Source organism: Halichoerus grypus, chromosome 4, assembly GCF_964656455.1.
Source record: "Halichoerus grypus chromosome 4, mHalGry1.hap1.1, whole genome shotgun sequence".
In the NCBI taxonomy this organism is placed as follows: Eukaryota; Metazoa; Chordata; class Mammalia; order Carnivora; family Phocidae; genus Halichoerus; species Halichoerus grypus.
The window spans coordinates 175,208,894-175,233,019 of NC_135715.1; the positions used below are offsets into that span (position 1 = coordinate 175,208,894).

At 37.2% G+C, this 24,126-nt stretch overlaps 1 protein-coding gene across 3 annotated transcripts in view; it reads right to left on the reverse strand.

Annotated features, from left to right (window-relative positions):
* Positions 1 to 931: 931 nt before the first annotated feature.
* USP37 (ubiquitin specific peptidase 37) overlaps positions 932 to 24,126 on the reverse strand; it is a 79,425-nt gene continuing 56,230 nt past the window's right edge. For all 3 annotated transcript variants that reach the window (XM_078071329.1, XM_078071328.1, XM_078071327.1), the window contains 8 exons: positions 21,836 to 21,974; positions 18,627 to 18,882; positions 9,997 to 10,163; positions 7,219 to 7,279; positions 4,686 to 4,801; positions 2,420 to 2,489; positions 1,807 to 1,945; positions 932 to 1,286 (listed from right to left, as the gene is read on the reverse strand). In XM_078071329.1, the coding sequence (XP_077927455.1) occupies positions 1,199 to 1,286; positions 1,807 to 1,945; positions 2,420 to 2,489; positions 4,686 to 4,801; positions 7,219 to 7,279; positions 9,997 to 10,163; positions 18,627 to 18,882; positions 21,836 to 21,974 (1,036 nt within the window). In that variant the 3' untranslated portion in view covers positions 932 to 1,198. The remainder of the gene's footprint in view (positions 1,287 to 1,806; positions 1,946 to 2,419; positions 2,490 to 4,685; positions 4,802 to 7,218; positions 7,280 to 9,996; positions 10,164 to 18,626; positions 18,883 to 21,835; positions 21,975 to 24,126) is intronic.

The following is a 24,126-nucleotide window of genomic DNA, read 5'->3' on the forward strand; positions in this document are numbered from 1 at the left end:
AAGATAAAATATATTATGCACCTTTGTTACTTGTTAGTTCTTGGGATTACCTAAACCAATCTCATTCTAATTCTCACCCTGTTTTAAGGGCAAAGACAGACAACAAATGATTAAATGCTCAAGCTTCATCCTAAGCTCATGTACTTAATTTCCCACTTGCAGTAGGGCTTCTAGTGGTCCAGAGTTTTTAGCTTTAACATGAGAATCCTCATCCTGACCTCTCCATGTATGACAGACAGATGCTAGCATTCTTCCTTATCCCCAGGTGTCCTTGCTGGGGAATCCCAATTGGGATATTATTTTCCTACCTCTTAAAATTTTGGTTGCAATCTATTAGGGTAATGCTTGCTCCATGGAAGAATGATACAGAAGAAAAAGAAAAGATTCTATCTTCACTACCATAATAATATAGATGAATATACTGTGTGAAGAATCTCTTTTAAAGAAAATACAAAGCGTACAATGAATACCAAACGGGGGACCATAACCCATTCCAAAGCACCAACAATCCATTTCTTGGGACTGCATGTAAACAGCAAAAGCATTACAAATCCATGAAGTAATTAAAAAAAAAAAAAAGCTCCTCACGTCAGGTGGCAGAAATGCCTCTCCCTTGCAAGGAGGACAAACTGTCATTAGTGTAACATGGAGAGCTGGCTTTCCAGTGAACTTTACTAATAAGAAACACATGTGAAAGATTATAGACTTGAGTGAAACTACTCAAGGAACAGAAAAACTAAATGCCAACCGATATGTACATCTTTACACATCTCTCAGGTGAATGGACTCTTTGACACCTTCATTTCTTCTCCAAACTGCTGTGCTATTAATTTTGAACAGGAATACTATGGTGGCTCATCCTAACTCTTTAAGGCTCCATTCATTCCACATACGTGTGTGTGTGTGTATGTACATATATATATTATTTACAACACGTATTCCTAAGACAAAAGGAAGTGCCACTCTTGTAGGAGAAAAAGAGGATAATCAGCTACAGATGTGAGACCAAAGTTTCCATAAAACAATTAGCATGGAGCGTTCCACATAATTGCAATTTTCGTCTTTTGGTTTGGCCCTGAGCTGTTTGTTGCTCCCGCATCAAGTAGAATTCCAAATTCTCCTTGGGCAGAGGAAAGGTGAGGTGGGCAGCAGTAGGAGGGAATAAGCAGTGCACACTGCCAACCCAGGAGTTTGTTCCTCACAAGGCCTGACGAGTGGTCTTCCCCACTTCCATGCTAAGTGCCTGAGAATTCTTTTCCGTTTCCAGCAGCTCATCAAAGATCTCCCTTAAAATAAAACAAACAAGAAATAAAACAGGAAATTCAGTGAGCAAAGCCAAAGGACAGATAGAAGATACTGATAAAGCCTGCACAATCCCATTTAGTGCCTAAATTTTATTAAACAAGCAGCTCATTCATTTGATCACTATCTTAACCCCAAGTGCAGATTTCTGAGAACGCTGGGGGGACAATGGCACTGGCTACCCGTGATAACAATGCCATGTAGTTCCCATCCATCCATGTAACTCAGATCTTCTAGCTGATACATACACCTGGAAGACCACAAAGGTTTATGATAGGACAGCTTTGTCATATAACAGTCTTAAGTTCCACACCTCGATACTACCGTGAGAGAAGTCATTAACATGGAGTTAAGATATCAAGATATAAGCCCTAAGCAAAGGGAACAAAAATAAAAAACTGTCAACCAATAAGTGATGGGGACAATTTGTCCTTACAGGAAAAAAAAAAAAAAAAGAGTTTGGGAGATGTTTAGCCCACAGCTCCAGACCTGGCAGTTTCTTACTTGTGCATATAAAAGAAGATATAACCACTCCGGTCCCGATCACTCTGCACAGAAGCCTCCTGGATTTTAGATACCTCGAGATCATTGTAAGTAAACCATGCCTGCTTCTTAATGTCATACACATCACTGATGTAATGACCTAAAATAAATAAAATCTTAAAATTGTAGTTTTTAAAACATAGCATATTTTTCTCAGGTATAGGAAGTTTTGGAGAGAGAGAAACAGCCACCCCATCCACCCTATCCCCAACAATGTTTCTAAAAACCATTCAGAAAACATGTACAGGAATCTAAGGGAGAAATATACTACACCAGGACAACTTTTTGGATAAATATATATATATATATATATATATATGTGTGTGTGTGTGTATATATATATATATTTATTTTTTTACATACACATATATAGGGGAATTTGGGTCATCTATAAATAAATTAAAAAATTGCACCTTTAACACAATTCACATTTAGTGTGATCAAAGGAAAGATTTAAAACTTTTTCTTAATGCATTCAACCTATAGCTCATGAAGCTAGGCACAGAGCAAACTAATAGGGAGTAAATGTTGGCTACTTCATTTGTAAAATGCTGAAATCATAATGTCCATTTACCTGAAGAAGAGGTGCTACCAATGTGACTGACAACACTAATGAGCCGATAAGAATGAGGAAGATTTCCTGTCTGGAAAACAGAAGTGGGCATGACTTTTAACTCTTCATTTGAATAAAAGCAAAACACTAAATTTAAATTTATGATCAAAGCTAACACGGCTGAGTTTCAGTGTGTGTAGAGTCAAACTCAATAAAAAAAAAATCCAGTGGTTGTATTGTTCATACCTTTTGACCCAAGAATTTTACTCCCAACTAAGAATTTATCCTAGGAAAATCATTCAAAAGGAGAAAAGAGCACATGTATAAAATTATTCACTGTAGCATTATCTATAATAATGGAAAGTTGGAACAATAGGCCTAATAAGAGTTGAATGATTAGTGGTATACCAACTCAATGCAATATTATTCAGTGGGTCAGCACACAATAATTACAGCTCTATACAAACAGGTATGTTAATGATTAAGTACTGGAAAACAAAACGAACAAAATGAAAACAGCTGCGGTGGTACTGTAGGGATTATGGATAAACTTTTATGCTTTAAATACTTTTAAAAATGCTATTAAAATACTGTTAGTAGAAAAATTGTAAAAACCTGGAAAGTGACATTCATGCACTGCAGGCAGCACTCTAAGATACACATTTTGGGAAGGAATATAGGTATATGTAAACCAGAAACCATTAAAATATTTCTCAACTTTGAAGCAGTAATTTACTTCTGGGAATTTACTGAAAGAAAAAAATCCTAAACACAGAAAATATTACAATCATCCACAGTTCCTCAATGTATTTTTTAAACATATATATTTTTTAAAGTAATCTCTACACCTAATGTGGGGCTCGAACCTACAACCCTGAGATCAAAAGTTGCACACTCTTGGGGCGCCTGGGTGGCTCAGTCGTTAAGCGTCTGCCTTTGGCTCAGGTCATGGTCCCAGGGTCCTGGGATCGAGCCCTGCATCAGGCTCCCTGCTCAGTGGGTAGCCTGCTTCTCCCTCTCCCACTCCCCCTGCTTGTGTTCCCTCTCTCACTGTCTCTCTCTGTCAAATAAATAAATAAAATCTTTAAAAAAAAAAAAAAAAAGTTGCACACTCTACCAACTGAGCCAGCCAAGCGCCTCCCAATGTATTCTTTATTACAGTGGAACAACAGAAACATAAATACTCATGGTTAAAAATTAAATAAACAGTATGCTGATTTGAGGCAATATAGTACATACAGCCATTAAAAATAAAATGCTTATAAATAATCTTTAACAAGTAAGCAGAATAAAAACTGTACTTATGACGTTTTAAAAGCACACTTGGCGGTAGGACTGACAAAATAATATGTAAAAATGCTAACAGTAGTTGTGTTAGGACAGTGGAGTTCTAGGTAATTAAAATTACAAAAAAATTGGAAAATGGAAAAAAAAGCAATTAAGAAGGGCAAAAAAAGGTTACAATGTGTTCTAGTTTAATGTCATTGATCTAGTAGTTTTTACTGAGTAACAACCAACTAGTTTTGTTATTTCACTTTAAAGACAATATAGTTTTGGCAGAACTACAGGTGAATTAATATATGACATTGAGAGTCATGTTACTCAGTTACTACCTAATTACTACCTAACATGCACAAGAGGGAGTCAGGATATCTTTCTAGTTTTGTTTCATTTTATTTTGAATCTTGTAAATAAGAAATGAGGAGCAGGGTGCCTGGGTGGCTCAGTCGGTTGTGTCCAATTCTTGGTTTTGGCTCAGGTCATGATCTCAGGGTCCTGGGATCAAGCCCTGCGTCAGGCTCTGGATACAGCAAGGAATCTGCTTGGAATTCTCTCTCCCTCTCCCCCTCCCCTCACTCACAGGCTCTTTCTCTCTCTAAAATAAATAAATAAAATCCTTTTTTTTTTTTTTTTAAGGTTTTACTTATTTATTTGACAGAGAGAAACACAGCTAGAGAGGGAACACAAGCAGGGGGAGAGGGAGAGGGAGAAGCAGGCTTCCCGCTGAGCAGGGAGCCCGATGCGGGACTCGATCCCAGAACCCTGGGATCATGACCTGAGCCGAAGGCAGACACTTAACAACTGAGCCACCCAGGCGCCCCATAAATAAATAAAATCTTAAGGGAAAAAAAAAAAGAAGAAATGAGCAAAGGACAAGAGAAAGTGAAGAGCATTGATGGGGATGCTCTGCCACAGGGGATACTGACAGTGGGGCCTTGGAAGAGAAACAGCAGGAAGATTGATGCCAGCAGCCTGAGCAGTCCTACTTAGGGAATAAGCAGCCTACCTCTGCATTTCTTTTTAGTTCCTCCGCCTCCGCTTCTGTGTACTCCATGTCTAAAACATCCTCATTGCCAGAGTCCTCATCGGAACCCAACGAATCCAGAAAAGAGTTGTTAAACTCTGCAGAATATAAAGTGTTGTAAAAGTTCTTAGAATAGACACAAAGTGATATGATTAGAAAGATTAAAAAAACAGCTTGGGGTACATATTTTATCATCCTAAGGAAACCTAAAACATTATTAGGGTTTTATTTTATCCAGCCCACTCTGGGGAGTAACAATTCAGGTACCAGGTATCTATAAAAGAAATGTCCTTTTTCTCTTAAATATATTTATATGAAAGGGATATAAAGCTAAGAAAGGAATAAAACTGAAAAAAAGATTATGATTTTACAGATAACCCAATTTCACATTATATAAACTGTATGTTAGATTTCAACTATTTGGTGTATATTGTAGGTGCTCCTGGCAAATACAAATGATCTCACAGAAAAGCGACCATAAAAAAATTAGCATCCTTTCATGTTCTTCAATATTACATCTCTTGAAATTTAACAAATATAATGGAAATTTAACCTTTTTAAAAAAGATTTTATTTATTTATTTGGGGGGGGGAGAGAGAAAGAGAGCACAAGCAGGGGGAGGGAGGAGCAGGCTCCCTGTGACGTGGGGCTCGGATCCTAAGACCCTGGGATCAAGGCCCCAGTGGAAGGCAGACACTCAACTGACTGAGCAACCGAGGCACCCCTGGAAATTTAATCTTTAACTTAAGTTTCACTAAAATACACTACACTAACAACTAAATCCAAGATTGCTTTTTTCTTTAATAAAGTGTTTCCACTGGCAGAATCCATCTTTACTAATAAAGAATCCTGGGGGCGGGATGGGGGGGGCTGGGTGGCTCAGTCAGTTAAGAGGTTGACTTCAGCTCAGGTCATGATCTCACAGTCCTGGGAACAAGTCCCACTTTGGGCTTCTTGCTCAGTGGGGAGTCTGCTTAATCCCTCTGCCCCCCTTCCTGCTCATGTTCTAATAAAGAAAATCTTAAAACAAAGAATCCCAGAATCATTTGTACTTAAGTGTCTCTTTGCTTTAAAATATAATTAATTCCACTCAAATCACAGTATAGAGTTATTTATAAGACATGAACACCGCAGAGTGGAAAGAACAGAAAAAGAGACTGTAACATCAGAACTCTGGAAGCTGGAAAGTAGATGGTGACTGACTTAGCAGACCAAGGAAAGCCAAAGCCAAAGCCTAAGCCAGTAACGGAAAAGTTGAGAACCAATTCAATTTACATCACAGAATCTTGTTCAAAAGACATACAACTTCGAAGTACCAGGTACCCTTGAAACTGGAGGCTAAGGAGGAGATAAAAATAGGGATTTGATGAAAAGTATTTGAGAAACAGACTCCCAGGATCCCCTTTCTCCCCACTTCATGCTGCTGAGCAATGACAGAAGTCTGGAGTTTTATCCTCTGGAGAGGGTTAAACAGTCTCCGGATTGGGGGATGCCAGGCACATACTGAAAACAGAGGAGTAGGCCACAGTTTGCATAGTGAAGCATGAATATAACTCCCAGCCCTATTCCTATACGTGGCTCCCAGAACTTTGGCAGCCACATCTTTTACCTTTAGGCAAAGGCAAGAGATTAGAAAACTCTTTTTTAGGAATCTGACCAGCCCAAGAGAAAGGCCTAAATAACATTAACATCATCCCCAAAACAGTCCCACCCTATAAAACTCACAGTTGACAAGCCCTAGCTATTCATGTGCTCAGGGCTTCCAATCAACCTTTAGTCTCCTTTTCTTAATCATGAACCACAGCCAAGGATTACTAGGTATCCGAGGAAAGTCTCTAATAAGAAATATAAAGAGCATGGGGTGCCTGGGTGGCTCAGATGGCTAAGTGTCTGCCGTTGGCTCAAATAATGATACCCAGGGTCCTGGGATCAAGCCCCATGTTGAGCTCCCTGCTCAGCGGGGGGAGTCTGCTTCTCCCTCTCCCTCTGCCTCTCCCCCTGCTCATGCTCTATCTCTCTGTCTCAAATGAATAAATAAAATCTTTTTTTTTAAGATTTAGTTATTTGACAGAGAGAGACACAGTGAGAGAGGGAACACAAACAGGGGGAGTGGGAGAGGGAGAAGCAGGCTTCCCGCCGAGCAGGGAGCCCGATGCGGGGCTCGATCCCAGGACCCTGGGATCATGACCTGAGCCGAAGGCAGACGCTTAACGACTGAGCCACCCAGGCGCCCCTGAATAAATAAAATCTTTAAAAATATATATAAAGAGCATAATAACAAGACAGGACAGAGCAGCTGGAGGAAACAATCTGTATTCAGGGAGAAGAAAACTTCAGATAAGGAAACAAATGAACTATATTTAATAACCTCAGATATTTGAGATGATATTGCTTCTATGACCCCCCTCCCCAAAAAACTTAAAAAAATTAAATCATTAAAAGTAATACTTCACATGCTTTTCTGTGTGTGATACATTTCTCCATTAAAACAATGTAATTAAAATAATCTCCACACCTTGAAGACTTAACTCTGTTGCTCTTTTGAGGTCATCATCTTCTTTCTGTTCCCAAGCTTCCTAAAGAGGTAAGAACACAACTAAGGTATTTAAAAAGGTATTGAATAAACTTATTTAAGGAGTACAAAATCAGCTGCTCTGGAAGTATTTGCTAATAATGTTTTCCATAATCTTATGAATGTTTGGAATACGATCTTTTGAGGGATGTGGAGAAATTCTTTGCTTTTTTCAATGCTGCCCTCTAAAACACAACCCTGGGGGTTAAAAAGGCTTACAAGCTATCTCTAGTCAGTGACACTTGCCTTGGTAACCAAAAGCCATTCACTGTGACATTATGATTTAATTCCCTTTTTCCTTCTATGTATGAAATAGCTGGCACATAGCAGAATCTGCTTAGCAAACTGCTCTGTTTTCTTTCCTCTAATTTACAGCCTTTGCCAATTTTCATGGTATAAACACTCCTACCATGGCCAATTTTAAGCTACCAACGTGATGCTGAGTGCAGAGCTGGGAAGAGGTACGTACACCTGAGCTGACGGTGAGCTGGCTCTAGCATATCGCCGACCCTAAGTCTGTGACAGCAAGATAAACAATTCTTTCCACAAGATCATTATTCAAACACTTCTATTTTGTTCTTGCTAAAAAACACAACAAAAAAACCCAAGACACACACTAGATACATGGTGAATACGAAATGAATTCGTTGACTGTTGACTGTTATTTCTCTAATACATCTGAGGTTCTCTTAGAAAAACAAGTACCTTTGAACATGTCTCAACTGGATGATTAATTGTAAAAATATGGAAATGTTGACTGTAAAAAAATTTTCCCTCTTGTCTGCAGAGAAAATACAATTTACAAACTTCATGCATAAATGAAGAAAAAATGTAATTTAAGCAGAACTGTTTATACTTTTCTCAAGTCTAGACTTGTTTTTAAGGTCACTGAAGTATATAAGAAGCTCAGAATGAGCTATTCTGCCTTTAAATCCTGGGAGCAATAATACTGTATTCAAGAAAGAAACAGATATTCTCTAAGAGGAAATATGATTACTTAAGCTTATCCCAGCTATAAAGTCTATGAGGAAACCCAGATGGTAAAAGAGTCTTTTAGCTATTAATAGAATGATGCAGGTATACCAAACTAATGAAACCTCATCTTATATTTCTCAGATGTGAAAATAGGTTTTAAGGTAGTTTTAATTGGGTCAACTGACAAGAAATAGGATATACGTCTTTTGTATATGAAAAAGAGGGATACTGAATTTTTTCTTTTTCTTCACTATAAGGAACTATTGTTAAGAAATCAGACCTTGGTCTTTTAGATTAAGAATAAATTTTCTAAAACAAATGATTACTATCCATTATTTGTAAAATGGGTGACATGAATGCATCTTGATGGCCAGGAGGCTAGGGAGGTACTTCTTGTAAATAAAAGGATACAGAACAGCTGGTTCTGAAATCATTTTAAAGCAGTTCTCAACCTTGACTGAACACTAGAATAACTGTGGGAAGTTTTAAAAAATAAAGGAAGCAAGTAAGGAGGGAGAGAAGAGAGGGAGAGAGGGAGGGAGGAAGGAAGAAGGAAGGGAGGGGAGGGGCGAGAAAGAGAAAGAAAAAAGGAAAGAAATCTAGATGCCCAGACCATACCCTAGAATCAATTCTATCAGAATTCCTGAGGGGAAGAACAACCCAAGCATCATTATTTTTTAAAGCTCCCCAGATGACATTAATGTGTAGTTAAGGTTGAACCCCACTGTTCTAGACAAATTAGATTTTTTTTTTAAAGATTTTATTTTTAAATAATCTTTACACCCAACATGGGGCTCGAACTCACAACTCTGAGATCAAGAGTTGCATGTTCCACCAACTGAGCCAGCCAGGAGCCCTAAGACAAAAATAGATTTCTTAATTTGATTATTTGTAAACACGAAAACTGTGTGTTTATTCTAGGGAGTTTTAGTAAATTTTTATTACTAGCATGACTCGGATTGCACTGGATTAGACAACCGTGAAGATATCACCTTTTAGTCAGATACCTCAGGTAACGGCGATGGTGCAATCAACCAGCTGTGGCAAATACAAGCATGAAGAACTAAAAATTTAAGAACAGATTATTATATGGGGCACATGGCTGGCTCAGTTGGTGGAGCATGAGACTCTTGATCTCGGGATTGTGAGTTTGAGCCCCATGTTGGGTGTAGAGACTACTTAAAAATAAAATCTTAAAAAAACAGATTACTATATAAAAAAAGAGCAGAAGCAGATAAATGTTAGTCAATGGCTGAAATCTGAAATTTCAAATACTATTCAGATAATATTCCTGAGGATTTTATGTTCAAATAATTCATAGGAAAGGATTCATATTGTGAGAAAGTGACCAGAACAAATACAATGCCTTAAAATATTAGTGATAAAATCATGGTGGTATGCTGACTGTTTCTATAGCTTGCAAAACAAACCTGGACTGGGGATGATCTCTAATAACCCACCTTTCTTTAGCATGCAATGAATTATAGTAATGGGAGGTAATCAACAATACATTTTGTTGTATCTAGATTTAAAAAAAAAAACAAAACCCAAAACAAAAAAAAACTATCACTGTTTTAAACCCAAGGCAAAGCTCCAAACAAAGTTTGTTTTGATGTATCAATGGTTTACTGTGTGTAAATTACCTGGAGTGATGCTTGACACACAGTAAGTGCTTAACACATGTTAGTTGTTGTTATTACAGGGCAAGATAGGTATGGAGAAAATAGCAATATAATTATCTCTTACTTGCTCTTGAAGGCTCTGAGCCAATGCCTGCTGAAGCTCTTGCTCTTCCCTTTCACGCTCCATATCATACTGCTGGAGCCAATCGACCTCTCCTTGAGATCCTTCTGGAGTTTTGTTTTCTTTATTCTCATCACAGTCTTTAGTTATCTCAGTAAAACCGGCAGAATCTGAGGAAGCAGAACAGGACATAACTGGGAAAGCCTCGCTAATAAACCGAAATCTCTGGATTAGAGTGACATCTACTGTTCAGAGAGAGTAATTTACCTGAGCCTCATATATAATTTGCTTGGGACATACAATTTCATCTTACTACATTTAGATCATGGTTTCTCAATCTCAGCACTACTGACATTCTGGGTGGGATAATTTTTTGCTGTTTGAGGGGGCTGTCTTATACACTGCAGAATGTTCAGCAACATCCTTGGCCTCTACCTACTAGATGCCAGTAGCACCCCTCTCCCCCAGCAGCGACAACCAAAAATGACAGACATTGTCAAATGTCCCCTGGGGCACAAAACTGTCCTTGGCTGAGAATCAGTGATCTACCACAATGGTTCTGAAACTTAACCAATCATCAGAAGCATTATCGTTAAGGATGGAGAAGAATGAATAGCCATATTCACAGCCAGTCATAATGTCACATGACCAAGTACTAGGAATAGAGTAAATGAAATAAGAATTAGGCTAGAACGATTATGTTAATATTGAGATTTTTCCATTATTAAACTGTATGTCAAATGAGTGTATATTTTCACATTAATGATCAAATAAGCCTTGTACATATTCTAAAGCAAAAGAGCTACATGAAATATATAATAAAGACCTCATGTACTGCACAAACATAAGACTATATATGTTTAAAACATTCATCCAAGGAGATAAGAAAAAAAATTAATCTTTCATTTCTTCCCATTTTTTCTCAATCGCTATATCACAGCTAGCTAGGATAAACAATATGGTCATGATTTTGTTCTGGTGAAATAGATTTTGTTCTGTTAGAACAACATTTCATTATAATTTTAATACAGATAAGAGTGGGTAGATAAGAGCTTTCTCTTTCTCTCTCACTTTACAAAAGCAAAAATTCTCATCTTAACAAGGAAATTCTCATAAAAAGAATTTAATTGGTCAACAAGAATTACCTTTACAGATTAATTTTATATGGACTGCTTTAAAATCAGTATATGCTCGGGGTGCCTGGGTGGCTCAGTCAGTTAAACATCGGACTCTTGATTTCGGCTCAGGTCATGATCTCAAAGTCTTGAGATTAAGCCCCATGTTGGGCTCAACACTGGGTGGGGAGCCTGCCTAGGATTCTCTCTCTCCCTCTCCCACTCTCCCGCCATTTGCATTCTAAAATAAATAAGTAAATAAAGGTAAGTAAGTAAGTAAAATCAGTATATGCGCTTTACTTGCCCTATTACTGCATTTTAACTACTTAAATGATACTTTTCTATACCACAGACTATAAACTCTGAAGTTTACAGCATATTTTTATTTTTATTTATTTTTGTTTAAAGATTTTATTTATTTGACAGAGAGAGACACAGCGAGAGAGGGAACACAAACAGGGGGAGTGGGAGAGGGAGAAGCAGGCTTCCGCGGAGCAGGCAGCCCGATGTGGGGCTCGATCCTAGGACCCTGGGATCATGACCCGAGCCGAAGGCAGACGCTCAATGACTGAGCCACCCAGGCACCTTTTTTTTTTTTTTTAAAGGTTTTATTTATTTGTCAGAGAGAGAGAGAGAGAGAGATCACAAGCAGGGGGAGCTGCAGGTAGAGGCAGAGGGAGAAGTAGGCTCTCCGCTGAGCAAGGATCCCAACAGGGGACTCAATCCCGGGGTCCTGGGATCATGACCTGAGCCAAAGACAGACACCTAATCGACTGAGCCACCCAGGCGTCCCTGAAGTTTACAGCATCTTGATTTTAGACTCTAAGTCAGTAAGTAGAGTTCATCGTTTTTTAATTGTATTAAATTGCCAAGTGAATATTTACCGTTAAAACTAACTCTGAATATTCATTAAAAGAGAAAAACCCTCAGGTATATTAAAGGAAAGAGCAATATGATCCCAATTTTAAAAAATTATATAAAAGATGTCAGTAATTTCTTCCTTTCCTCCATTCTTGGAGAAACAGTCATTTCCATAGTCTGTAAGGGGCAGCTCTGAAGTCTATCTGACCTTGCCTGTCCCTCTGGCCTCACCTTATTACTGCACTAGGAATGGATATTTGAGTCAACCAATCAGATTATTTCTGGAAATCTGGAACTGAGGCATTCAAAGTTAGCTGATGTTGAACATTTCAAGTGGAAGAAAGATTTGGGAGTTAAGGCTGCTATTTTAGGGCCTAAGTTAAATATTACTTTTATTACCAAAATATACTCAATTAAAGAAAAGTGACAGAGGTACAATTTTTCTTAACCAATAATTTTCAGCGTTCCATGTATCAATGTGCTCCACACAATCCTAAAATTACACTATCAATTAATCCATGTGATAGAAAACCAATCAAGAAAGTTTACTTTTTTAAGATTTTATTTATTTGAGAAAGAGAGAGAGAGCACACAAGTGAGAGAACACAAGCAGGGGGGAGGGGCAAAGGGAGCAGCAGACTCCCCACTGAGCAGGGAGCCTGATGTGGGGCTTGATCCGGGGACTCCAGGATCATGACCTGAGCTTGAAGGCAGACACTTAACCGACTGAGCCACTCAGCACCCCAAGGAAGTTTACTTTGAGATAATCAAGACAGATTTATCTTCAGGACAAGATTATCAGATGGATACAAACATTACTTAAGATCTATGGGAACAAATATAACCATGGAATAACAACACACTTTTAAGGAATCTGAACAATGGACAGAAGGAAAACCATGTGTTAAAACTCAACATTCTTACATTGAATACAGATTATCTGACTCTTCCCCTACCCCAAATGAAACCTCCTTTCCTACAGTCTTTATTTCAGTGAATGCACCATACACACAGTATTTTTTTAAAGACAGAAAGCTGGTGTCATTTTTTACTTGTCCCCTCATATCAGATAAGTCATTATTTCCTAACTATCTCTTAAATCCATCAACTTTTCTTTCAAATGCCAAAACCTTGGCTTAAAGCACCATTAGCTTTTGGTCTAGACAACTGCAGTAACTTCCTAACAGGTCTCACAGGATTACTTTGGGTTCTGTAATTTATGTGCTACACTGCAGCCAGAATCATCTTTTACAAATATAAATCTTTATCAAATACTTGTTTGCTTAAAAATACGCAATAACTTCCTAATGCCTTTGAAAAAGAAGTCCAAACTTCTAAACATGGCTTCAAGCCATGTAAAAACTAGAGAATGCATGTCTCTCTTTTGCTTTTCTTCCTCAACACTATGCTCCAGCCATGCAGATCATTCTCAACTTTTTTTTGTTGCCCACTAACTTGCCAGCCTTTCTCAGCCTTTGCATACACTCTTCCCTCTGGCTAATGTCTGGGGATGTGAAACCTTACTTGGCCAGTCTTCCTGACCCTCCTGAGTTGATTCATGAGACAATCTGTTGGGACCCAAATATTTACTGAGAATCTACTATGCATTGGGCACTGTTGTAGAAGGTGAAGATATAGTGATAATTAAAGCAAGATGGCCCTTGTCCTCAAAGAACTTAAGTGCAAAGGCTCTGAGATGAGAATGAACTTAGCATATTTTGAGTGACAGAGAGAGACAAAGCCACTATGGCTAAGTAGAGTGAAAGAGGGGGAGAATGAAGATAGGTCATGGTAAGAAGCTTGGATGAAGTGTAATGGCAAGCCAAATAAGTTTTTTTTTTTTAAGATTTTATTTATTTGACAAAGCGAGAGAGAGAGCGAGAGCGGGAACACAAGCAGGGGGAGTGGGAGAGAGGGAGCCCTGCTTCTCCCTCTCCCACTCCCCCTGTGTTCCCTCTCTTGCTATGTCTCTGTCAAATAAATAAAATCTTTAAAAAAAAAAAAAGAAAATGTCTTTAAAGGCACACACAGTGGATCAAATTCTGAATATGAATAGAGGGACTGGCCTTAAATAAGAGCAGGAATGGTTTCCTCCATAACAAAAGTGAAGGCAGAGTTTTCATCTGACTACATCTATCTTCTTTGAAAAGTACACAGCTTGGCTATAAACCTAGAGTGTGTGTGGAAAGAGAAATGGAGATTTGAGGAAGAGATCATGGAGAATGAGAAAAGAAATTTACTAAGGAAGTATAACAGAACTGACTAGTCATATTTAGTGCCCACTTAAGAGTATAGTCATGAATGAGAGGGAAGTCTAGTCCGCACAGATTTGTGACTTTCTCCAGTAATCTTCAGCTACTTGGGTGTAGGTATGGAATATGAATCTAGTTAAGCTGGGAGCCAGGGTTGTGTCAGATGACTGCAACAAAAGAAAAGAGAGGAAGGAAAGGAGAGTACCAAGATCCGGCCTACAGGCTGGGAAAGTGATGACAAGAGGGAGGTGATGACAGCAAATAAGAAGTCAAAGGACTGGAAATCTTTTTTTTTTTTTTTTTTTTAAGTAGGCTCCACACCCAGCATGGAGCCCAACATGGGGCTTGAACTCACAACCCTGAGATCAAGACCTAGCCAAGATCAAGAGTTGTACACTCCACTGACTGAGCCACCCAGACACCCCAGGACTGGAAATCTTAATGAGATCAAGTAATCACTGAAAACAGAACATATAACACTAAGTAAGTTGGAAGGAGTGAAGGATATATGAAATCAAGATTTCAAAGGTGGTACAGTTACTGATGAAGACAAAGTCAAGAAGAGAAGTAGTTCTCAAACTTTAGCATGCATCAGAATCACTTGGAGTCAAAACAGAACGCTGACTCCTATATCCAGAGTTTCTTATTCAGTAAGTCTGGGGTGGGGCCACAAATGGCATTTCCAGCAAGTTCCCACATGATACTGATGATCTAGGGACCTACTTTGAGAACCACTGATCTAGGATAGGACTTCTGTCAGTGATCAAGATGGGGTAAGGGGGCGCCTGGGTGGCTCAGATGGTTAAGCATCTGCCTTCAGCTTGGGTCATGATCCCAGGGTCCTGGGATCGAGCCCCACGTCTGGCTCCTGGCTCAGCAGGGAGCCTGCTTCTCCATCTGCCTCTCCCCCTGCTCGTGCTCTCGCTCTCTCTCTATCTCTGTGTCTCGAATGAATAAATAAAATCTTTGGAAAAAAAAAAGATGGGGTAGGAAAAAAGATCTTTAGAATTAAGATCAGGAATTGAGAAACCAGGTTGTTGAAAGGATCATTTACGAAGATGCTGAAGGCCCTAAGAATGTCAATGAGAGAGAATGAAAGGTAAAAGACAGCTATAGGAAGAGATAATAGGAGGCAAAGTTTGATGTCTTATACTTCAAGCAGCTGGGATTTTTGCAGGATAAAAGGAGACAAAGGGTTGGAAATGGCACTGGGTAACAAGGAGAAAACCTATCCCGTCTCCAGGCTCTTAAGTATTAGGGTATGGGAAAAAACAACTTAAAGAACAGTAGGACAATCTATAATGGGAGCTTTTCAAAGAAACACTGGTCTTCACTAAATACTAAAGGGACCTAACAACTAAATGCAGTGGGTGAATTTTGGGTCCTAGGTTTAAAAAAAAAAAAAAAAAATATGGACTTTACACTAGAATTATATATGGAAATACTGTTAAAATTGTTAGGGGTGATCACTGTTATGTAGGAAAATTTCCATATATTTGGAGATTCAGGCTGAAGTGTTTTAGGGTGAAATATCATGATACCTGCAATTTCAAACAGTTGCTGTAAAAAAGAAAAGTGCATGCGTGCATGTGTGGAGTCTGCAAAGATGGCCTCCAATGAACTACGCAGTATTCTTACTGTCGGTATTTGTACTCTTGTGTAGTCACCCCCAGAGTGAATCTAGGTAGATTCTCACCGTGAGTGCTCTTTAAGCAACAAAATGTGGTGGAATTGATTCTATGCTAATTCTGAGGCTAAAAATTACATTAAGGAGGCCTGGCAGCTTCTTCCCCTTTTGTGCTCTGGGAGCCCTGAGCTGTCATGTAAGAAGCTGACTACCTTGCTGGAAAGAGCACATGGAGAGGGAGAGGCCCTGAGATTGTGGAGAGGGGGAGGGGAAGGAAAGAATGGAGAGGACATCCAGCCACCCCAGGGGACCTGTCTAGCCAACATCACCAAGGTGCCTAGAAGAGCCATCTTGGATGTTACAACCTAGTTACAACCAGTCAATCCACAGCGTTGTAAGATACTAAAATGTTTTAAGATACTAATTTTGGGTAACTGCTGTACAACTATATACACAGACACACACAGTGAGGGGAGAAAGCAAATGTGACAAACTGTTAAATAATGAATCTATTTAATTTCTCTCTGGATTTGAACATTTTCAAAATAGAAGATTTATGGTAGACTCTGATCATATTTGATTATTCCTTAGTTTTATTGTTAATTTTTAAAAGTATGATAGTGGGATTGAGGCTATGTTTTTTAAAAAAGAATTCTTTTAAAGGTACTGAAATCTTTACTGATGAGATTATCTAATATCTGGGATTTACTTCTAAATAATCTAGGGGATGGGGTGGAGAAGGAAGATGGGATATATATGAAACAAGATAGTCTTTTTTTGATAATTATTGTTGATAATGGGTACAAGGGGGAAGATTCATTACACACATCTCTCTACTTTTGTCCTTGCTCCATATTTTCTGTAAAAAAGAAATGTTGCAGCAGAAGCAATGTCTTTGGGTTTCAGTTACAGTAAGAAGGTGAATGGAACAGTGACATTAAAGAAACAAACACAAAAAAGGCTTGCATCCAATTGGGGAAGATAGTAGCTAGAGAATATTTTATTTAAAAAGGCTATAAAGTACTTACTAATAAGTTTGCTCTCCCCAAAGCTGCTATATGGTTGTAAACCACTGTGGTTATTAATGATTTTGATAACTCAGTGTTCTCCCCCACTGATGTAGAGAATCTAGAACTAATTGTACATAAGAATAACTTCCTTTGTTAATTTTAGGGAGATGTAGGACTGAGCAAAGATGTGAAAGGAAGAGCTGAAAGCAGGAATTATTGGCAAAAGGCAAAAGCACTAATATTAACCAATGATATCTAAGGGCAGTGACTGTAAGTTTAATAAGAGAAAGGGATTTCCTAAGGATACTTGCATCAAGAAGGGTAGGGGGGAAGGAGCACCCTATCCAAAAATCATCAGCTTTTTGCATCCAATTAGATTGAGGATATACTAATTCTTACCTTCACTTGCACATAAAGTAATTCACAATTGATGAGGCTTAACCCCCAGAATACAGAAAATAATTGTGATTTACTATTATTCTCTTCATCTCCAAAATTCTAGGCTTGATGTACTGAAACACATCAGCTACACAGACAGATAAATACACATACTAGGGATATCTGGAGAAAAAAATTAGAGTTGGTTACAGGAAGAGGTAGTAAAAGTTTTCTACCTAAAATTCTTAAAATACCCACAGTGCAAGGCAAGGAGGCTCTGTTGTTGTTCCCACTGATGGATTGAAAAATAACAAAATATGAATAATTACCACAAAGTAAATTTTTATCTGTATAGCACTTTACACTATATGACCTAACATTCTACTCACAACCTTCTGAAGTATGCCTGGTGTATCCCTATACAGAGATAAGAAAATGGAGGACCAAAGAGGTTAAATCGCCTATTTAGAAAATTCATAGCTATGGAGTGCCTGGGTGGCTCAGCTGGTTAGGTGTACAACTCTTGATTTCGGCTCAGGTTGTGATCTCAGGGTCATGAGATCGAGCCCCATCTCAGGCTCTGTGCTCAACCCAGTCTGCCTGTCCCTCTTCTTCCCCCTCTGCTCTTCCCCTCACTCTTTCACTCTTTAAATGAATAAATCTTTAAAAAAAATTCATAGCTAGTCAGTGGTACAGCCAAGATGAGAGGCTTAAAACCTGACCACTTAGTTCAGGTGTCTTTCTACCATTATAAAGGGATGAATCCAAAGGAAAGAGAACTTGAATTATTCATACACTAAAACTTGGTACAAATTCAGATATAGAAAAATGAGGAAAGAATTATATAAATTTCTGAGAGAGCAGTGGTAAAAAAAAAAAAAAAAAGAAAGAAAGGGACCAAAAAAATGACACATTTACTTAAATGTACAAAAGAATTCTAACTTTTGGGGCGCCTGGGTGGCTCAGTTGTTAAGCATCTGCTTCGGCTCAGGTCATGATCCCAGGGTCCTGGGATCAAGCCCCGCATCGGGCTCCCTGCTCAGTGGGAAGCCTGCTTCTCCCTCTCCCACTGCCCTTGCTCATGTTCCTGCTCTATCTCTCTCTGTAAAATAAATAAGTAAAACCTTAAAAAAAAAAAAAAAAAGAATTCTAACTTTTCTTTTGATGTACACTTAAAGGGATACGGCATACTTTACCACCAGTCTCTGGATACTACTCACAATATGTAACTTCTCATTTAAAAAATTTTTTTTTTTAGAAAAAGCATGAAAATATGATTAGTCCTATTACACAGATCCATTTCACCTCCCATTATTTACAAGCCACTTGTCCCTATAAGGCTTTAGAACACAGTTGTGCCTTAACAGATGTTTATTTTCCTTAAACCTACCGGTCTCTGTGACTGTTTTGGGTTTCTCAGTCTCCACAGTGTCTTGATTTTCAGGCATTTCTTGAATATCATCTTCTGCAAATCCGGTATCTGGGCTGCTGGTTGGTTTATCATCATCTTCATGACTCAGAGTTGGTGAAGCTTCTCTCTTACTCATCTCTAAAACAGCTGCTAGAAGCTCTTCTTCGCTCATTCCGTCAAATCCGGAGTTTTCCAATTCAGACTTATCAGGCTCTATTCTACATGATTTTGAATCCTGAAAAAGAGAGTCACTTTTAGAGGAAACCAGAATGCCTGAGAATATGGCAATCTTAAGAGTTTAAAGTGAGTTTATTTCTACAATGTTTCCTTTCTTTGATATTTTGAGTTAACAATCAATAGCCAATATATGAACTCACTGGCAGGCCTAATTTTCTTTTAATAAATATATAGGGATACATGTTTATTTTATTGATTATAGTAAGTGTTAAGTATAGGATTTGGAAAATACATAAAAATAACAAATTCACTCAAAATCCATCACTCAGAGATAATTACAGTAAGTATTTTTGGTGTATTTCCTTCCAGATATACGTGGATCATACTACAGACACTGTCACTACATCTAGTATTTCTTTCTTTTTTTGAAAATTATTTTATATTTTTAAATTTCTTACTTAAATTCGATTTAGTTAACATACAGTGTATTATTAGTTTCGGGGGTAGAGTTGAGTGATTCATCAGTTGCATATAACACCCAGGCTCATTACATCAAGTGCTCTCCTTAATGTCTAATTACCCCATCCCCTCACACTCACCTCTCCACCAGCAACCCGGTTTGTTCCCTGTAGTCAAGAGTCTCTTATAATTTGCCTTCCTCTGTTTTTACATTATTTTATTTTTCCTTGCCTTCCCCTATGGTTCATCTGTTTTGTTTCTTAAATTCCACCATACGAGTGAAATCATATGGTATTTGTCTTTCTCTGATTGACTTATTTCATTTATCAAGATACCCTCTAGTTCCAGCCACATCATTACAAATGGCAAGATTTCACTCTTTTTGATGGCTGAGTAATATTCCATTGTATGTATACCACATTTTCTTTATCCATTCATCTGTTGATGGGCATCTGGGCACTTTCCATAGTTTGGCTATTGTGGACATTGCTGCTATAAATTTACATTGGGGTGCATGTGCCCCTTCGAATCACTATTTCTGAATCCTTTGGATAAATAGTAGTATAATTGCTCAGTCATAGGGTAGTTCTATTTTTACTTTTTGAGGAACCTCCACAATATTTTCCAGAGTGGCTGCACCAGTTTGCATTCCCACCAACAGTGTAAGAGGGTTCCCCTTTCTCCACATCCTCGCCAACATCTATTGTTTTCTGAGTTGTTAATTTTAGCCATTCTGACCGTACACCTAATATTTCTTTTTTTTCCTAGTATCTTTTTTTTTTTGAATTATCTATATATACCTTTATTAATCACTATTGTTCCAGCAGTTTTAAAGTTGAATGAATAATCTTATTAGAGAGAAAATTCAATTGTAAATTGAATCAGTATAAACCAAGTTACTGGGTAACTTCATAATGCTCTGAAAGAAATATGGAACTTACACTGTTCAGTTAGAATAGTGGTGCAAAAATATTTATAACACCTCTCAAGATACCAAGATACTTACTGCTACTGTAATTTTATATGAAAATAAGTGTATTTTTCAATAAAGCATTCATAAGTTAATCTTTGTTTAGTTATACTGAGAAAGGGTATTTAGTTTCCTGTGTAAATGACAACAATCATTTATTGGTTTATTTTGTCTCTACAAAGTCAGATATTTCCTAGTATTTCTATTTAAATGTTAAGTCACCATCTTTTTTTTCTTCTTTTCAAATAAATGAGAAAAATAAAAACAACATCAAGATTATATAAACATTCAGAAGTTATTTTCTGAAGAACTTTCTCTCATTTCTGGGAGAGCTTTTGACTTTCTATCATTTCTCATTCAAGGTGAGCAGCCACAAACTATCTTTAGCTTTAAAATAAGATGGGAAACAAGTCAATAAAAATTAACTACTAAATTAATTGTTATCTTAACAAAAGGGAGTTTTAAAATCAAGTCAAATGAGATGATGCAAACTCCTAGGAAAGCTTGTATCTTCAAAGTATTAACTATTATTATGTGTCAAGATAGAAAATGATAAAGTTACACTTTCTCACATTCATTATTTAAATCTCTAGATTACCTGGTTGGCCTGTTGATATAAAACATTTACTACAGTCTCCCCCATAAATTAGCAATTAGTATTAAATAAAGCAAATAATTATTTCAGGACCCATATGTAAAAGTTGCTCTGAAGATTAACAGGAGAAAGCAATTTACCTGTAACAACTTTCACTTCTAAAGTCTCAATCATGGAAACAACCTAAGTGTCCATCAATGGATAAATAAAAATGTGGTACACATATACAATAAAATACTATTCTGCCACAAAAAAAGAAATGAAATCTTGCCATTTGCAACAACATGGATGGACCTTGAAGGTATTACGCTAAGTGAAATAAGTCAGAGAAAGACAAATACCATGTAATCTTGCTTACATGTGGAATCTAAAAAACAAAACAAAACAAAACAAAACCCCACCAAGCTCATAGATGTAGAGAACAGACTACTGGTAGCTAGGGGTGGAAGCCTGCGTGTGTGAGTGTGAGAGAGAGAAATGGGTAAAGCAGGCCAACTTCCCGTTATAAAATAACTTAGTCATGAGGATGTAATGTACAGAATTAGACTACTGTTAATATTTTATTGCAGATTTGGAAGTTGTTAAGAGAACAGATCTTAGAAGTCCTTACCACAAGAAAAAAAATTTTTTTTGCTAAATATGTATGGTAATGGATGTTAACTAGACTTACTGTGGTAATCTTATTGCAAAACATACAAATACTGAATCAATATGCTGTACACCTGAAACTAATATGTCAATTATACCTCAATAAAAAAAAAGTCCCAATCCATTTTTAAACAGACTGGTTTTGTAGTTACAGAAAGTATACTCTTTAAAACTAGTGTTTCAACAGATCCATTAAGTTTATGAATTTATGATCTACCCTGTGTATTAAGTTTGCTAAGAAAAAAAAAAAAGTTTGCCGACGCTAGTTATAAAGGCATTTGTTTGGACAGTAAGAGCTATATAAATATTTGTCAAGTATTTTGATGAGAAATTACTTACTTTTTCCAGGTCTTCCTGCTGCTGTTCACAGCCTGACATTTCACAAAGTCTCTGGCTAAGGGCCACAGAGCGTTTTAGCTCATCCTCACTGTCTGAATCAAGGCATAAAGCCAAGCTCTTGGATTTGAAGGTGAAATTCCTGTAATTTAAGAAAAAAACCTATATGAGTCTGATAAATAAACTTTTGTCCTTGTTATTCCCTTGATGTGTAAATACCAAAATAAAAAACTTTTCCATTATGGAAAATGATTTACAGAGAAAAAAAGATATAGCAAAAGAGGTATATTTAAGCATTACCTTTGCCCCACTCCAAAACAGCCATGCTTTGAAAATTAGACAATTCTTATGCTATAATAAAATCCATCCGTAAACCAATCACTTTGTGCCTTTTTTCTTTTAATGATCAACCCCAAAGAAGTTTGTTTTTATAAAGCAAGTACTCTACTGCATGCATGCAGACATAGCAATGAATAAATGTTCTTGACAAAATTGTGCATGAGGGCTAATTTTTGATCTTTTAAATTATGATCCAAGTTATTTTAAAATTAACAGTAACATTCCACTTATCCAATTATATGTAGGTCAGACTTCTGGCAACCTCTGTTTTCCAGAACACAGGGATTCAAAAGTAAGAAAAAAGGCTTCTGCGGAAAGTAGTTTCAAAGCCAATGCACTTTACTCTTTAGACAGGGACCCTTTCTTTCCCAGGAAATGGTGTATAAAATAATGCAGCAAGTTCATCAAGAAATGAGAGCTAGGAAATGAGAGAGAATAACCACAAAAAGGGCAATAAAAAACTGTATTTATTTAATATAAACTGTTTTGTAAGACTTAAAAGCCTCTGAGGGCATTATCATATTAAAACACAGTGCAATAAGTGATACTCATAATGCTGATTCTGAGTCATTAAAACATTTAAATTATCTTCAGTGTATTTTATTTACGAATATAGGGAATTCTGTAAAGTTATAGAATATAAAACCATCTAAAATGGTAAAGCATTTTAAAGTTTAATGCTTAAAAAAGCAATCTTCAGCTATGTAAAAATTTATATATGGAGTATCAAATATCATTCTTCAATACCAGATAAGTAAGGTGTTACTGCATTGCCTTCTAAGTGAGCTGAAAATAAACTAAAAAAAAAAGTGGTAAAGGTCAAAGAGCACGAACTTTCTTTGATGGAGATTAACATAAATTCATATAGTATACTAAAAAAAAAAAGTAAAATGGAAATTGAAAAATGCAATTAATCTAAATGTAGAAACTGTAAATAAACATACAGAATGATGGCACCAAGAAATAAGAGGCCACAATGGAAACCAGGAGGATTGCATAGCAATGTAGATCAAAGAAAAGAGGCAAGTGGTCAGTGATAAGCCCAAACATAGTCTGTGGCTGAGAGCTCCCAGAATATCACTGCACTCCAGCCTATACACTTGAATAGCCTCCCATTATGTGTTCAAAAGGGTTTTTAGTATAACTTAGAAATAGCCAATTAGCCATCTTAATTCCTCATTTCTGATTTCATGCACACCAAGCAAAACTGAATGTATTAATTTGTTTATCCATGTAAATACTTTGCTGAAGGAGGGTGACACCTGGCTACTAATGGACCAGGGTCAAATGTGACAAAGGACATTGTAGAAGAACCAACAGTATTCTTGTTCAAAACTCAGCCTCTTTTAAGTTTGATCGGCATGACAGGTCTTCTAGGGCCTAATTATCCTTTATTGACCAACTCTCAAATTCTCATACCAGTAGACCCTGGAGAACAGATGACCATGCCAAATATAATGATGCCCAATGAAACCATCTCCTTCTTGAAACTATAGTGATTTGGTACATAAAGAGTGCATTCCATTAATAATTACTATATTCACAGAAGGCAGCTTGCCTGTAGTAAGGAAAAATATTCATCCTGTAAATGCATCACTTGCTCACTTTCTAAGCAGCCAAGTGGTATTGCTCATTTGTATCTTGAGAACGGGCAAGAGTATTCATATCGGTACCATTTCAGATTTCTAGTCATGTTAGTCATCTGGTTTTAATTGCACTGAAAAATAATTAACAGGAGGAAAAGAAAATAGCAGTTCCCAAATGTCATTTTATGGTTATATAAGCCCCCCAAAGCCCTTAAACAACAGAAGTGTCTCTTTTCTAAAAGTACTTTGGGACATCAAATTTTCAGAAAAACTAATTTTAAAGATAAATGACAACCAAGTCATTTAGAATTGTTTAATCAGGAACTGTGGTTCTAGTTAAATTATAGAGGAGATATATTAAAAAAAAGT